Source organism: Lontra canadensis, unplaced genomic scaffold (genome assembly GCF_010015895.1).
Source record: "Lontra canadensis isolate GAN:19392208 unplaced genomic scaffold, GSC_riverotter_1.0 scaffold3, whole genome shotgun sequence".
Classification (NCBI taxonomy): Eukaryota; Metazoa; Chordata; class Mammalia; order Carnivora; family Mustelidae; genus Lontra; species Lontra canadensis.
In genome coordinates, this window is record NW_022630997.1 from 46,993,094 (window position 1) to 47,010,849 (window position 17,756).

The 17,756-nt window shown below is 37.3% G+C and overlaps 1 protein-coding gene across 5 annotated transcripts in view; it reads left to right on the forward strand.

The window, feature by feature from the left end:
* The window catches only part of HERC4 (HECT and RLD domain containing E3 ubiquitin protein ligase 4), a 116,477-nt gene that overhangs the window by 45,997 nt on the left and 52,724 nt on the right, over positions 1-17,756 (forward strand). For all 5 annotated transcript variants that reach the window (XR_004380783.1, XM_032841960.1, XM_032841930.1 and 2 more), the window contains exon 8: positions 4,266-4,426. Coding sequence is in view for 4 of the 5 variants with exons in the window: in XM_032841960.1 (XP_032697851.1) it covers positions 4,266-4,426 (161 nt within the window). In the remaining variant the exon portion in view is untranslated. The remainder of the gene's footprint in view (positions 1-4,265; positions 4,427-17,756) is intronic.

Here is a 17,756-nt window from a genome sequence, read left to right on the forward strand (position 1 = left end):
TTTGAAACAAATTTAACTGGGTGGGGCAAGATATTAATAATGAATATGTAATACATTGTATATAGCATCACACTTGAAGAGAAAGTACAAATCATCTTTTTTTCTTTTTCTTTTCCATTTTTTTTTTTTTTTAAAGATTTTATTTATTTGACAGAGAGAGAGAGACAGCCACAGAGGGAGCAGAAGCCGGGGGAGTGGGAGAGGGAGAAGCTGGCTTCCCACAGAGCAGGAAACCCAACGGGGCTCGATCCCAGGGCACTGGGATCATGACCTGAGCTGAAGGCAGATGCTTAATCACTGAGCCACCCAGGTGTTCCATCCATCTATTTTTAGCTTAAAGAATGAGAAAATTGAGCAGTTAATTATTTAACACATAAAATTAGTTATTGGTAAAAATTGAATTAGAATACTGGTTCCCAGTTCTTGGGAGTAAATAGAAGAGTCACAATGTTGAAATTGAGCTTCACCTTTGGTGGACTAAATTAGGTAGACTTCCAAAAAACAAAATGTACTTTGTTTGACTAAGTTTTAACCATTTAGCTTAGTTTTTTCTATGTAGTAGATATCCCTATACAATATGGTCCCCCAAAAAAATTTATATATATGTGTATATATATATATGGTTCAGTTTTGCCAGCTGTTAACTTCAGATACTTGAAGTCACACTGTAGGTAGTCTTTGGTGACTTTCTTATAACATGTTAACTTGTTGTATTGATTATCTGTATGTGTGAAGCTGTGGTTTGCCTTCATTAGATCTCATTGCTGTGTTTTATTCAATTATGTGCATATATAATTATTTACTCATCCTATTACTGCCAGGTTTTTAGGTACTGATCTCCTGGGTATATAGAGTTACTTAATCATGATTTGAATTTATGTTTCAATGATTTGAGACAGATTGAATTAAATCTGTAGGTCACTTTGGGAAGTCTTGACATTTTAACAATATTAAGTCTTCCAAGCCATGAATAGGAGCTGTCTTTTCACTTATGTCTTTAATTTGTTTAATTTGTTTCAGTAATTTTTTTGTAGTTTTCATCATATGTCTTTTAAATTTCTTTTTGGATTGTTCATTATTAGTATATAGATAACCAACTCCCTTAGCTTTTGTTTATATATAAATCTTAATTGTAAGTCTTAATTAGAATAAAATCTTAATTCCTCTCTCACTTTGAAAGGACAGTTTGCCAGACATTAGATTCTTGGTTGATAGTTTATTTCTTTAAGCACTTTGATTGTGTTAGCTTAGTCCGTTCTGACCTCCAGAGTTTCTGGTGAGAAATCTCATAATCTTATTAAGGATCCTTTAGGTGTGACAAGTCACTTCTCTCTTGATGCTATCAGATTTCTTTCTTTACCTTTGGACAGAGTGTAATATATCTAAGTGCGGGTCTCTTTAGTTCATCCTGTTGAAATTCATTGAGTTTCTTGGATGCTAATGTCTTTCTTCAAATTTGGGAAGTTTTGGGCCATTATATCTTTGATCTTTCCCTTTATTTTTTTTTTACATTTTGGAATTCCCACAGTAACTATATTGGTCCGTTTGATATCCTGTAGGTCCCTTAGGTTCTCTTCAACTTTTCTTTAATCTTTTTTCTTTCTGTTCCTGAGACTTCTTTCTAATTCCCTCATTTCTTTTTCTGCCTGCTCAGATCTGCTTTTGAATCTCTCTAGTGAGTTTTTCATTTTAATTACTGTAGTTTTCATCTCCACAGTTTCTCTTTGTTTTTAGGCTTTCTGTTCCTTTTTATTGATATTTCCGTTTTGTTCATATATTGTTTTCTTGACTTTCTTGTCTTCCTTTAGTTATTTGAACATTTTTAAGATAATTATTTTAGTTTTTATCTGTTAAGATTTTCCTTCTGGTTTTTCTTGGGGATAGTTTCTGTTGGTTTTTTGTTTTCGTTTTTCAAAGATTTTATTTATTTGAGAGAGAGAGTGGGAGCAGGGGCAGAGTGAGAGAGAGAATCTCAAGCAGACTCCTAGCTGAGCACAGAGCCCAACGTGGCATTGATCTCACGACCCTGAGATCATGACCTGAGCTAAAAACCAAGAGTTGGATGCTTAACTGACTGAGCCACCCAGGTGCCCCAGTTTGGGGTTTGTTGTTTTTTTTTTTAAATAGACTTTATTTTTTATGGAAGTTTTAGGTTCACAGCAAAATTAAGTAGAAGGTACAGAGATTTCCATTGTACTTGCACCTACATATGCATAGGCTCTTCCATCATCAACATTCTCCACCAAAGTGGTGTATTTGTTCCAGTTAATGAATTTACATTGCCAAATCATTATCAGATAAACATAGTTTACATTAGGGTTCACTCTTGGTGTTGTACATTCTGTGGGTTCAGAGAAATGTATAATGACATGTATCTACCATCATAGTATTACATAGAGTAATTTCACTGCTATAAAACTCCTCTGTGATCCACCTATTCATCCTTTCCACCTACCTAACCTGTGGCCATCACTGATCTTTTTACTCTTAGTTTTGCCTTCTCCAGAATACTATAAAGTTGGAATTGTATAGTATATAGCCTTCTCCGATTGGCTTCTTTTGCTTGGTAATTTGCCCTTATGGTCCCTCCATTTTTGATGGCTTGATCACTGATTTCTTTTTAGCACTGAATAGTATTTTATTGTCTGGATGTAAGCATTTCCCTTCTGAAGAATATGTTATTTGTTTCCTAGGTTTGGCAATTATGAATAAAGCAACTAAAAATGTCTGTGTGCAGGTTTTCGTGGGTCACAACTTTTTGACGACTTTGGTTAAATAACGAGCATGATTTGCAGATCTTATTGTAATAGTATGTTTAGTTTTATAAGAAACCATCAAATTGCCTTTTAAAGTGGCTGTATCATTTGTTTACCTGTGTTGGTTAATTTTGTTTTCCTTTAAATAAGCCAGACATCCCAATTTCTTTGTAAGTCCTATGATTTTTTTTTTTTTTAACTGGACAATTGACTCTAATAATGTATAGCTCTGGACATCAGATCCCTTTTCCAGGGTTGCTGATTTTTTTTTTCCTGATTGTCATAGGTTATCTCTGTGGCAAGGACACATAAGCCTTGAGGTGTAAACATAAGGTCTTCTGGGGTCTTGTCTTTTCTTTCTTTCTTTTTTTTCTTTTCTTTTCTTTTTTTTTTTTTTTTAAGATTATTTATTTGATAAGGAGAAAGAGAGCATGCACAAGCAGGGGGAGCAGGAAAGGGAGAAGCAGGCTCCCTGCTGAGCAGGGAGCCCAATGAGGGGCTTGATTCCAGAGCCAAAGGCAAGACACTTAAACAGCTAAGCCACCCAGGCACCCATCTTTTCTGAGCCTGCACCTCTTCCTGGGCATGCACAGTGACTTTTTAAATTCCTTTGTATATAGAATTACTTTTGAATGTTCTAGATCTTAAATGTCTTGACTCTCAGAAGGGGAAAAAAGACATTAAAAGGGGAAAAAGCATCAGCCCTTTAACCTCTGGAAATCTCTTTAGAAGAGACTTGGGGCAGTACTTAGATTCTACTTAGATTCTACTCAGACTAGGTAACTTGAAGACCCCTTTGACTGAAAACCCCTTTTAAATAACAGGTTAGTTTGCCAGGAACTGAAGGGAATGCCACAGGGAAAAGCAAAGAAATCTGAAAACTATTTGTATTTGTTTGAACTGACTTTGAAGGTGCCCTGAAAGAATTTGCCAGTGTAGGTAATATATTATCAAACCACCCTAAAACTTAGTGTCTTTAAACACTTTCTTTAGAAAAAAGGAAACATTGTTTTATTTTATATATTTATGCATTGTTTTATTATACACACACACACCCCTCAATCTTCCAATTGGTACTGGATTACTTGCCCACTTCTTACTATAAAACTTCTGATTGGTGTCCAGAGGTGGATCCTTATAGATGCTTTAGGCTAGAATTTTATAGGGAAGGAAAGGGGAGAACTTGGACAATATAGTTAGATGCTACCCCTTGTACTGAATTATCTCTTATTAGGAATTCCACTATAGGTCTGAGCCTTTTTAAATTTGGACAGTTGTAGAAATTTTCAGGGTCATGCTTATGCAGCCTACCTTTGTGGTAGAAAATTTATTCAGTGTAGAGTAAGACTTTTAATAACTAGTTTATACAGAAAATTTTAGAACTGTAAAGGTTTTGTTAATGTATTTTTGAAGAGAAAAAGTACATCAGTTAATTATTGTGTGCTTTTCTAAATGTAAATTGTTTGAAAGGTAACATTAAGTCTGAGATTTTCTATCATTTTACTCTAGGCAGCACACTTCTGCTTTTGTTCCTTCATCAGGACGAATTTATTCTTTTGGACTTGGTGGTAATGGCCAGCTAGGAACTGGTTCAACAAGCAACAGGAAAAGTCCTTTCACTGTGAAAGGAAATTGGTTCCCTTATAATGGGCAGTGTCCACCAGATACTGGTAAGTTTTGTTATATTAAAAACTTTGCTATACAAGTTAAAGTTAGTAAAATGTTGCTCTTAAATGATGAAGTTTTCGGTGTTTGACATGAAACAGTTCCAAACTACATTGTTTAATGAAAATACCAAGATACAGAATAGTGTATGCATTTGCTTCATTTGTCTGTACTTGCTTATTTATGCATAAGAAAACTCATGATAAAGTGGTAAAAGTGGTTTCAGAGGGCTGGGCACATGGGAACTGGACTGTGGCTAGATGCCATTGGGCAGGAGTATTTTTGTTTTGTGTAGGATACACATAACATAAAATTTATGAACTTAACCATTTAAGGTGTATAGTTCAGTAGTGTTCAGAACATTCACATTTTTGAACAACCAGTCTTCAGAACTCTTTTCATCTTACAAAACTAGAACTTTGTATTCATTAAGCAGCAACTCTGCATTCACTCCTCCCACTGGCAGGCAAATACCATTCTACATTTGGTGTCTATGTATTTGACTTGGCTCTAGGTACCTCATGTAAGTGGAATCATACAGTATTTGTCTTTTTGTGACTGACTTCATAAATGTAGCATAATGTCCTTAAGGTTTATGCATTCTGTAGCATGTGTCAGGATTTCCTTTCTCTTTAAAAAAGGCTGCATAACATTTTATTGTACGTATATACCATATTTTGTCTCCTAACTTGTTGTGGACATTGGATTGTTTCCACCTTTTGTGACTATTGTGAATCATGTAAACATGGGTCTACAGATATCCCTTGAAGACCCTGCTTTCAATTTATTTGAGTACATACAGGACTTTAAGATACATGAAGTTTCTATTTTTTTTTTTTTTGAAATTTGAATCATGTGAATATATTCCCTACTTAAAGTATTAAATTTTTAAAATTTGTTTTCATATCCCTACTGCTTTAGCCCCATCTGTGATTAATTTATTTTTATTTTCTATTATTTTCAGTAGATCTGGTTATTTTTTCATTGGTATTAATTTCCTAAAGAGTTTGAAACATTTGAATGCGGTTTCCTCATTTACTTTTTTAACATGCTGCAATATGCTCTTTAGGGGTAAGGGTGCCTGGGTGGCTCGGTCAGTTAAATGTCTGCTTTTGGCTCAGATCAAGATCCTGGAGTCCCAGGATTGAGCCCTGCAATGGGCTACCTGCTTAGCAGAGAGCCTGCTTCTCCCTCTGCCCCTCACCCTGCTCATGCTCTCTCTCTCACTCTCTCTCAAATAAATAAAATACTAAAAAAAAAAGATACAATATGCTTTTAAAAAATACATATATTTCCAAATATGTATATTTCCTTTATCATCCTAAACTAATCCTCAGAATTTTCTTCCTGTTCATTTTACTATGTCTGATTTCCTTAGGGATTTTTCTTTGAATTGTGTGTTCTGTCAAGATTTTATTCAGTGATGAGCATACGATGAAGATTGATATTTGAAAAGATCCATAACTTTTTATGAATAACCTTGAAGATTTTTTTTATTTTTTTGGTAACTAAGAGGCTATTTCAGTTATGCTTTTATATAGCAAAGGTCAGCCTGTGATACTATTTTGTCTTGTTTTTGTTTCATTTTGTATTTAGTATATGCCTTCATTTTCTTCCAGTCACTCTTAACTTTAGAACATGCATTTATTTTAGTAATACTGTTCTTGTGTCCTTGGAGGCATGTTGGTGATTTATTTTATTAGTTTCTTCCATATAGTTTCTTAAAGGAGCATGAATATTGTAGGGAATCATGTATTTTTGTTTGTGAAGTTTAGTCACTTAGGGGTGCATTTTGTTACCCTTGAAACTGTACCTTGAGATTATTTGCATTCAAATGAGAAAGGAAATGGAATTTTTTTATTAACATATAGTGTGTTATGTGTTATTTGTTTCAGGAGTATAGGCCTGTGATTCAAAAGTCTTACACAGCATTCACAACATATATCCTCCCCAGTGTTCATCACCCAGCCGCCCCATCCCTCCCATCCTCCTCCACTCCAGGAACCTTCAGTTTGTTCCTGACATTATTCCTCTCTTATGGTTTGTCTCCCTCTCTGGTTTCCTCTTGTTTCATTTAGGAAATGGAATTTTAAAATTATTTGTTTTGCTGAAGTTTAGTTTCATCAGAAATTTGTAGATTCACAGTAGCCAAAAAGTGTGAACAACTTAAGGTCCATCAACAGATGAGTAGATGGAAAAGAAACGTGGTATGTGCATGTAGTTGAAAATTATCCATAAAAAGGAGTAAAATTTTGATATGTGATACAACATGGATGAACCTTGCAAATACTATGGTAAGTCAAAAGAGCTACTCACAAAAGGACAATATATCATATGACTGGTCTTATGTGAGGTACCTGGAACAGTCAAATGTATAGAGACAGAAAGTAGAATAGTGGTTACCAGGGCCTTGGGGGAGGGGAGAACAGAGGGGTTGTTTAATGGGTACAGAATTTCTGATTGCATCTTTAGGTCTAAAATGAGTCTCTTATAGGCAGCATATAGATGGGTGTTCGTTTTTTTTTAATGCATTCTGATACCCTGTGTCTTCGAGCATTTAGTTATTTATATTCAGAGTCATTATTGAAAAATACAAATTTTGTGCCATTCTGTTACCTGTAATGTTGGTGTTTCTGATGATGTTCTGTGTTCCTTTCTTTTTTGTTGCTTTTGGTGTTTTTTTTCCCTGAAGAGTCCCCCTTAATATTTCTTGCATGGCTGGTTAAGTGGTCATGAATTCCTTTAGTTTTTGTTTGTCTGGGAAACTCTTCATCTTTCCTTCTTTTCTGAATGATAGTCTTGCAGGATAAAATATTCTTGGCTGCACTTTTTTTCCCTTTCAGCACTTTAAATATATCCTGTCGGCTGCCTGCGTGGCTTATTTGTTGAGCCTTTGCCTTTGGCTCAGGTCATGATCCCAGGGTCCCAGTATGGAGTCCCACATGGGGCTCCCTGCTCTGCAGGGAGTCTGCTTTTCCCTCTCACCCTCTCCCCTCTCATGTTCTCTCACTCTCTCTCTCTCTCAAATAAAAATTTAAAAATAAATAAATAAATAAATAAATAAATATCTATCTATCTATCTATCTATCTATCCTGTCATTCTCTTCCGGCCCCCAAGTTACTGTTGCAGATCTGTGATCCTGATCTGTCTTCCCTTGTAGCTTAAGGACTTTTTTTTTTTCCCCTAGCTGCTTTCAGAATTCTTTCCTTGTTTGTGTATTTTGTGAATTTGATTATGGTACCCCTGGCGATGGCTGGCTTTTGTTGAATTTAATGGGAGTTCTCCATGCTTCTTGGATTTTGATGTCTGTGTCTTTCACCAGATTACTTAAGGGGAAGTGTTCAGCTATAATTTGTTCAAATAAACTTTCTTCCCCTTCTATCTTTTCATCATTCTGGGCTTCCTATGATATGAATGTTACTATGTTTTAATAAGTCAGAGTTCCCTAAGTCTACCTTTGTGATCCATCATCTTTGTTTTCCTCCTCAGCTTCATTGTTTTCTGTAATTTTATCTTCAGCATCACTGATCCATTCCTTCACTTTATATATCTTCATTGTTATGGCATCCATTTGGGTTTGCTGTCAGCTATAGCATCTTTAATTTCAGCTTGACTAGGTTTTAGCTTTTTTATCTCTGTAGTAAGGGATTCTCTAGTGTCTTCTATGCTTTTTTCAAGTCCAGCTAGTATCCTTTTAATTGTTTTAAATTCTGGTTCAGACATCTTACTTCTCTCTGTATTGCTTAAATCCCTGGCCATCACTTCTTCCTGTTCGTTCTTTTGGGATAAATAAATAAAATAAATAAAAATAGGGGCGCCTGGGTGGCTCAGTGGGTTGGGCCTCTGCCTTCAGCTCGGGTCATGATCTCGGGGTCCTGGATCGAGCCCCGCATCGGTCTCTCTGCTCGGCAGGGAGCCTGCTTCCCCCTTTCTCTCTGCCTGCCTCTCTGCCTACTTGTGATCGCTCTCTCTCTGTCAAATAGATAAATAAAATCTTTAAAAATAATAATAATAAATATAAATAAATAAAGCAAAATAAAATAAAAATTTTTTAATTTAAAAAATAAAGGAAGGGGGCGCCTGGGTGGCTCAGTGGGTTAAAGCCTCTGCCTTCAGCTTGGGTTATGATCCCGGGGTCTTGGGATTGAGCCCCGCATTGGGCTCTCAGCTCGGCGGGGAGCCTGCTTCCTCCTCTCTCTCTGCCTGCTTCTCTGCCTACTTGTGATCTCTGTCTGTCAAATAAATAAATAAAATCTTTAAAAAAACAAAAAACGACTGGCAGTATTGAAACTCTTTCCTTTTTTCCAGTCAATGGTTTTGGGGAACAGTTTTCTTGTATAGTCCTGTGTGTGTGTTTTCACTGCCCCCCCCACAAACTCTTTCTCTCTCCCCTTTTCTCTTACTACCCACTTCACCACTAGGGCTCCCTCCCCTGTGCAGTGGTGGTGGCTTTTTTTCTCCCATGAATCAACTCTCCACACTTCCTACCTTCCATTGGTCATTTTTTCTATTTATAGATGTGCAGCTTTATTCTCTAAGGCTTCTCATTGATTTCTTGGGTCTTGGGAATGATTTGATACTTATCTAGCTGTATTCGAGGAAGGAGACAAACTTACCTTCACCCTACCCCTCCACCATCTTAACCCCTCCCCAGAGTTTCTGATTGTGTCAGCGAAAACTTTCTGGAGATGAATAATTGATAGATGGACATTTTAAATGTACTTAATGCCACTGAATTATACAATTTAAATGGTTAAAATGGGAAATTTTGTGTTTATTTTACCACAAATTACATATATGTGTATCATATATGTAAGGGTTGATAATTATTTTGCACTATACTAAGGCTGTATAGATTAAAAACTAGCTAAATGTGAATATATATTTTTTTAAGATTTATTTCAGAGAGAGAGAGTGTGAGTAAGTGGGGTACGAGGCAGAGGGAAAGAGTCTTCAAGCAGACTCCCCACTGAGGACAGAGCCTGACATGGGGCTCGATCTCATGACTGATGAGATCATGACCTGAGCCGAAACCTAGAGAGTCAGACGTTCAGCTGACTGAACCACCCAGGCACCCCATTAAATATGAATTTCCTTGGTCCCTTCGGAGGTGAAGCCCATGGCCCCCACCATAAATCACATTGTTAGCATAAACTGTCTATTGTGGCCTCAAGATCACAGGTGAACAAAAACATTCTTATTCCAGACTTTGGAATTAGGCCCTTGGAGCTTGGCACAGAGCAGACCTTTCTTTAGAAGGTATAATGTTTGGATAGCTGTGTTAGTGTTCTAGGACAGCTGTAACAAAATACCACAGACTGGGTAACTTGAACAACACAAATTTATTGACTCAGTTCTGGAGGCTAGAAATCCAAGAAAAAGCAGGGTTTCTTCTTCCTCTTTTTAATGATTTTATTTACTAATTTGAGGTACAGCATGCAGGAGCAGGGTTGGGGGGTAGGGGCAGAGGGAGAGGGAGAAGCAGAGAGCCTGACATGAGATAATGGTCTGAGCCAAAAACACTTAGGCACCTGAGCCACCCAGGCACCCCAGGGTTACTTTGTTGTGAGGGCTTTAAGGGAGCCTCTGTTCCATGTGTCTCTCCTAGCCTCTGGTGGTTTGCTGGCAGTCTGCCATTTCCTGGCAAGTAGATCACTGCCTTCATCTTCACATGGCATTCTCTTTCTGTGTGGATCTGTGTCCAGATGTATACCTTTTGACCCCCTACACCCATCTTGTCCACCCGCCTTACCTCTGGCAACCACTGATTTGTTCCCTATATCTATGAGCTTTTTTCACCCTTAAGATTCCACATAAAAGTAAGTGAGATCATACAGTATTTGCCTGTCTCTGAGTTCTTTCACTTAAGCCAATACCCTCAAGGCTCATACATATTGTAACAAGTGGCAAGATTTCATTCTTTTTTATGACTAAATAATATTCCTGTGTGTGTGTGTGTGTGTGTGTGTGTGTGTGTGTGTGTGTATCACATTTTCTTTAACCATTCATCTATCAGTGGATACTTAGGTTGCTTCCATGTCTTGGGTATTGCAAATAATGCTGCAGGAAATGTGGGGGTGCATATAGTCTCAAGTTTGGTTTTTTGTTTGTTTTTTTTCATTTTCTTTGGATAAATACACAGAAGTAGAATTGCTGGATCACATGGTAGTTCAGTTTTTAACTTTTTAAGGAATCTCCATCATATCATTTTCTGTAGTTGGCTATACTAATTACATTCTCACCAACAGTGCACAAAGGTACCCTTTACTCCACATTTTCTTGTGTTTTTAATAGTAGCCAGTCTTACAGGTGATATCTCTTTGTGGTTTTGATTTGCTTTTCTCTAATAATGAGTGACATTGAGCACCTTTTTATATACCTGTTGGTCATCTGTATATCTTCCTTGGAGAAATGTTTATTCAGATTTTCTGTCCATTTTTAATCAGATTATTTGCCTTTTGCTATTATTTTATGCATTCTGTATTTATTTTGGCTGTTTAACCCCTTATCACATACATCATTTGTAAATACTTTCTTCCATCCTGCAGGTTGCCTTTCATTTTGTTGGTGGTGTCCTTTGCTATGCAGAAGAGTTTTAGTTTTTCTTTTCTTTCCTTTTGGTGTCAAACCCAAAAAAATCATCTCTAAGACTGATGTCAACTACTGCTTTTGTTTTCTTCCAGGAGTTTTATGATTCAGGTCTTAATGTTCGAGTCTTTAATCTGTTTTGAGTTAGTTTGTGTTTATGGGGTAAGATAGTTGTCCAGTTTCATTCTTTTGCATGTGGCCTTCCAGTTTTCCAACACCATCTATTAAGAGATTGTCCTTTTCCCATTATATATTTGTGGCTCCTTTGTTATAAATTGGCCATGTATTTGTGGGTTTATTTCTGGTTTTTCTATTCTGTTTCATCAATCTGTCTGTTTTTATGCCAATACTATACTGTTTTGATTATTACAGCTTTGTAATATAGTTTAACTGCCCTAGGTTTTGGTTGTCTCTCAAACCTTTGTGATAGTCCAAGCAGTCTTTTATTTTTTGTGGCTCCCAGTAATTGAGGGTGTGCCAAGGCCTATGGGAGTCCCAAATGGGAGGATCTCAGACAGCACTTAGATTCAAGTTGATTGGAAGCCAGACACTCAGGTAGCAGCTTTTAAGGTATGCAAATATATACGGTACTGTAGGACCACAAGTGAAAGTCCCACTAGCTACCAGAGAGCCTAGAGGGGTCCCCTGGGCAGTAGTCATGAAAATCAGGACATCAAATAATGGTCCAAGCTCCATTCCAGGAGATAGCAGTGACTTGTAGTAATGCAGAGGGACGGGTCAAAGATGGCATCTGTTTGCCTTAGGACCCAGAGATCACCTTAGTAAGTCGATAGATGTATGCTAAACCAGAATCCTGCCCCTAAGGTTGAAGCTCCAGGACACACAAGTAGACCTTTTTCACAGAAAGAATGGGGGTATAATTCAGTCTGGTTTGTGCTGTGACTGGGGGGTGGTAGCCAGCCAAGAATTCTCTTTAATTGTTACAACCCATGAGACCCCTGTCCCGGGAATGCAAATCCTGCAGTCCATCAGAACCTGGCACTCAAGGGGTTTCCACTGCTTGGCAGCCACAAAAACCAGGACACCAGATGTGTATACAGTTCCTCTGTGGGAGGTAATTGTGCTCTAGATTGTGGCAGAGGGAGAGCACAGAGATAAGGCCCTCCCTCTGAGGTCTCTGGGGAGGATTACAGTAGGCCCTTAGCCCTGTGTTCAGTTAGAAGCCTGCTTCTCAGACCAGAGCTACAGAAATAAGCTAATGGGACTTTTACAGAAAGATTGGACTTCTCTATCGGTTGTCTCTTGGTATTACCCTTGGGGTGGTAGCTGTTTAAGAACTTTTTCTGTTGAATAAAGTCCTGTGAGACCTGTGAGCATAAACCCCACTGATTCCCAGAGCCAGGTGACCTTAGAGGGTGACCTAGAGGTGTTCCTTAGACAGCAGCCACAGAAACTGGGATGCCAGACCAGGATACAAACTCCTCTCCAGGAGATACTGACAAGCTGAAGTGAGGCAGAGGGAAGTTCCAATATAAAATGTTTCATTTCAGCTTAACAAAGCAGAATTACAAAACTGTTGTGAATTAGATATCTTTAGAAGAAGAACAGATAGTTCCCTTATATATCGAAAAAACAGAACATTAAAACAAAGTTAAACATTATTCTAAACAAATAACCATAATAAATTTTTCTTCATCAGTTCATCCATTCCAGTGTGAGGTGTTCTTTATCTTGAGTTATGTTTCCTCAGAGGCCTGTGCCTGAGTATCTATTCTATGAAGCATAAGTGGTTTCATATACACAGTACAGTCCTTTTTGCATGCCTCTGAGATGTCCTTCTTTTTTGAAAATGCAAACTCTGGCTTGTACCAGAGTTTACAGGAGAGATTTCAAATAAGCATTAGAGTAAAATCAATAGATGACAAAGGCTTAAAATGACTGTGACTAGTTTATTGCTGATAATTGTCAAATGGAAAGATCTGAAGAGGGTTCATTATAAGAATAATACGGCTGACAGGGATATTTGGATGTGTCTGTGGCATGCGAAACAGATTTCTAAAAACGATGATTAAGCTTGTTTTCATAGAAGACGGTGACTCTTAACATCTGACTCATAAATATAGAGGACTGTAACTCTTTTTTTTTTTTTTGTAACTCTTTATAGATGAAAAAATGTTAAGATATAACATGATAATCCTGAGACCTAATGTACCAGGAATAACACTAAGAATATCAAGTAAAGAGATTTCACTTGATAAAAAAATCAGTATTTTTTATGACTTCATAGTAAGTCTGAAATACATCCCATTTGCAAACCAAGAAGATACTGGATATGAATTAAAGCAGTAAGAATATACCACAAAACGTTTAAAATAACAGTTAATAACTGAAATTAGAACCAATTAGACTTTGATAAATATAGGAAAATAAAAACAATTTCTTAAGAGTATTGAATAGTGCTTTACTTCACATTTAAAAATATAGAAAACAAGGATATTGACAAATCTCCAGGGACTTATCATAAGAGACAATTTTTGAAATGTTTGTATTAATTACATTTTACCATATACATTTAATTTAGGGACGATTAAGTGTCTCTTCTGATTTGACAATTCTTCCCATGCAACTCTTGAAATAGTAACACAACAAACAAAGCTAATTATTTCTAGCATCTCTTCTTACACATTAAAAGAATAACTTTTATAATTATCCAGGCCTTTCTGAAAAATCTCAAAGATATTTTCACAGATGCGTAAAAGGTATTTTAGAAATTTCGTTTTCCTATATTTAGGATATGATTTTGCGAATCATGTTGTTCATTTGCTAGAGCTGCCATAAAAAAATACCACAGACTAACTGCCTTTATACAACAGAAATTTATTTTCTCACCGTTCTAGAGGTTAGAAGTCCATGATCAAGGTGTCATGTTAGGAGTTTGGGTTTCTTCAGAGGCCTCTCTCTTTGGCTAGCAATGGTTGCCTTTTTCTGTGTTCTCACATGGCCTTTTCTCTGTGTGTTTGCATTAGGTCACCATAGAGGGTGACCTAGAGGTGTTCTTATAATAAGGACACCACCAAGTACCCTAACAAGTTCATTCTACCTTCATCTCCTCTTTAAAGCCTATCTCTAAATACAGTTATATTCTGAGTTACTGGGGATTAAGACTTCAGCATGTGAATTTTGGGGAAACAATTGAACCCATAACAGGAAGGAAAAAATCAAAGAAATCATGAGAGGAGATTTGAACACTTTATTAAGATACAACTGTTGATGTTAGAAACAATACTTGGTTACTTATTTTATCAAAGTGTCAGTAAAAGATTTCAGAATAAATGTGGAGGGTAATAAGATTGAAAAGAACTTTTAATTCTTCCAAAACTGAGGACCATTTGTTTTTTTTCCCTCCTTAAATAATGAAAAACAAAGTCAATATAAAGCATCAAAGATTATTCTAATAAGACACAGAATTTTCTCTATCAGATTACAAAAAAAAGTCAATAATATTTTATATCGTAGGTGAAGGCATTAATCATTAAACCATGGAAGCACACCCTTCAAAATTGAATGACTTTGCTAAGATGTTAACACATTTTATAGCTTCTTTCAGAACAAAATATAAACCAAGACAAATAAAATTCACTTGCTACATTGTCTTCATTTATATTCTTCCATGTTCTAAAACAAACAGACTTCCATCAGGATAGTGGTGTTGTCTCAGAGGGTCCATGAAATCAAAATGACTTTCATTTTATTACTAAGATGTTCTCTTTGTTAACATGTAGTATGTTCATTATTGCTCATCTTTAAATTGAATCAATATTTTAAATTTTCGTAGTTTTAGGGGTGCCGGGTGGCTCAGTTGATCAAGCATCCAACTCTTGATTTTGGCTCAAGTCATGATCTCAGGGTCCTGGAAGTGAGCCCTGCAATGGTCTTCATGCTTAGAGGGGAATCTGCTTGAAGATTCACTCCTCTGCTTCTCCCCCAGCTCTGTGTGCTTCCTCTCTCTCTAAAATAAATAAATCTTTTTTTTTTTAAAGTGGGGGGTGGGGGACACCTGGGTGGCTCAGTTGGTTAAGTGATCTGCCTTCAGCTCAGGTCATGATCCCAGGGTTCTGCGATCAAGTCTCACATCAGGCTCCTTGTTCAGCAGAGAGCCTGCTTTTCCCTCTGCCTGCTGCCTACCCCTGCTTGCATGCCCATAGTCTCTCTCGGCAGATAAAATCTTTAAAAAAAAAAAAAAAAAGAAAAGAAAGCCTTTTTTTTTTTTTCCTCCTTAACTTTAAATTCTAATACAGTATTGGTGCTTTTTAACCTCTTAAACTCTGTTTAAGAAGCTGTTTGGGCAGCATGGAGGTTCCTCAAAATGTTGAAAATAGAACTACCCTATGACCCAGCAATTGCACTACTGGGTATTTACCGTAAAGATACAAATGTGGTGATCCGAAGGGGCACATGCACCCGAATGTTTAGAGCAGCAATGTCTACAATAGCCAAACTATGGAAAGAACCTAGATGTCCATCAACAGACGAATGGATAAAGAAGATGTGGTATATATACACAATGGAATACTATGCAGCCATCAAAAGAAATGAAATCTTGCCATTTGCGATGACGTGGATGGAACTAGAGGGTATCATGCTTAGCGAAATAAGTCAATCGGAGAAAGACAACTATCATATGATCTCCCTGATATGAGGGAGAGGAGATGCAACATGGGGGGGTTAAGGGGGTAGGAGAAGAGTAAATGAAACAAGATGGGATTGGGAGGGAGACAAACCATAAATAACTCTTAATCTCACAAAACAAACTGAGGGTTGATGAGGGGCAGGGGGTTGGGGGGGTGGGGTTATGGACATTGGGGAGAGTATGTGCTATGGTGAGTGCTGTGAAGTGTGTAAACCTGGCGATTCACAGACCTGTACCCCTGGGGATAAAAATAGATTATATGTTTATAAAAAATAAAATTAAAAAAAAAAGCTATTTGGGGTCCTGAATGTCCTAAAAGTATAAAAGAATTCAGAGACCATCAAAAAGTACTCCTTTTTCCTTGTAAATCAAAAGCACATTCACGGGCACCTGGGTGGCTTAGTTGATTAAGTGTCTTTCTGAGCCCATCATGATCCCAGGGTCCTGGGATTGAATGTGTGTTGGGCTCCCTGCTCAGTGGGGAGCCTGCCTCCCTCTGCCATTCCCCCTGCTTGTATTCACACTTTCTCTCAGGTAAGTAAATAAAATCTTAAAAAAGGAAAAGCACGTACATAGTTGTATCTCTCTGTTAGTACTGCTCCTAAATAGAAGTACGATTTACAGAATAGTGAATAGCTCAGTAATACCTTTCAGGTGGAGAGATTCCTAAAGGGTGCTCAGGGCTTAGTATTGGTGGGGAGAGTGCCCTGTTTCAAAGTCTTCACAATTTTTTCTGACCATGTAGAAAGTATTTTGTAAAGAGCGAAGAAGAATGTGAAATAGCCCTTGTAGATAGGATAATATGTACTACATAAAACTAACAAATCAGATAATTGGTATATACATAGATATTCAGATCATTCGAATTTAATGGAAAGTCCAGGGAGAGGGGAATTCCATGTAGGTATTGTATGTAAGTTTTATTTCAAGTACAAACTCTAGTTGGTTGGTAATGGTTCTTGGAGATACATATTGAGAAGGACTTTGAGAGAACACTTTGTTAGAGAAGAGTGTCAGGATTTTTAGTGCTGTGGTTATGGGTGGAAGAGGTAGTGCCTTTTCATAACTTTTTAAAACAAGGCATCACTAATCTGAGAAGGGAGGAGAATTACTCAACACATGAAAATTGGGGGGGAAAGGTCAGTTTAGATCGTAACCTAATAGTGTACATTAAGTTATAAAGGGATTAAAGAATTAAATGTTAAAAAGTTCTGAGGCACCTGGATGGCTCAGTCGTTAAGCATCTGCCTTGGGCTCACCTCATGATCTCTGGGTCCTGGGATCCAGCCCCATATCAGGCTCCCTGCTTGGCAGGAAGCCTGACTCTCTTTTTCCTCCTGCTTGCGTTCCCTCTCTTGCTGTGTCTCCTCTGTCAAATGAATAAATAAATAAAATCTTTTTTAAAAAATGTTAGAAAGTTCTTAAGAAAATAATTCTCTGATTCAAACATAGAAAAGCCTTGGGGTTCCTGGCTGCCTCAGTCAAAAGAGCATGTGACTCTTGATATCGGGGCTGTGAATTGGAGCCCCACCTTGGATGTAGTGATTACTAAAAAAAACAGAAACACATGAAATGGGAAAGCCTTTCTCAGTATTATGGCAATGAAATACGTTTGATTAAGTGGAAAAACAAATCTTGTGTGAATCAAAATTAAGTTATTATTTAAGAAAAATGGTTGTAGGGGTGCCTGGGTGGCTCAGTGGGTTAAAGCCTCTGCCTTCAGCTCAGGTCATGATCCCTGGGTCCTGGGATCAAGCGCTGCATCAGGCTCTCTGCTCCGCAGGGAGCCTGCTTCCCTTCCTCTCTCTGCCTACCTCTCTGCCTACTTGTGATCTCTGTCAAATAAATAAATAAAATCTTAATGAAAAAAGAAAAATGGTTGTAGCAAATACAGCCTAAGATTAATTAGCCTGAATATCCAAAGTGCTCATACATATTGGTGAGAAAAACAGTGAGACACTTAATAAATAAATAAGACAAACATTAACACACTCAGTAGATAAAGGAAATTAATGGAAATGCCCAAAGAGGAAATTCATGTTACTAAAACCCATGCAAAAATTATTACCCTCTTGGAGTGCCTGGGTGGCTCAGT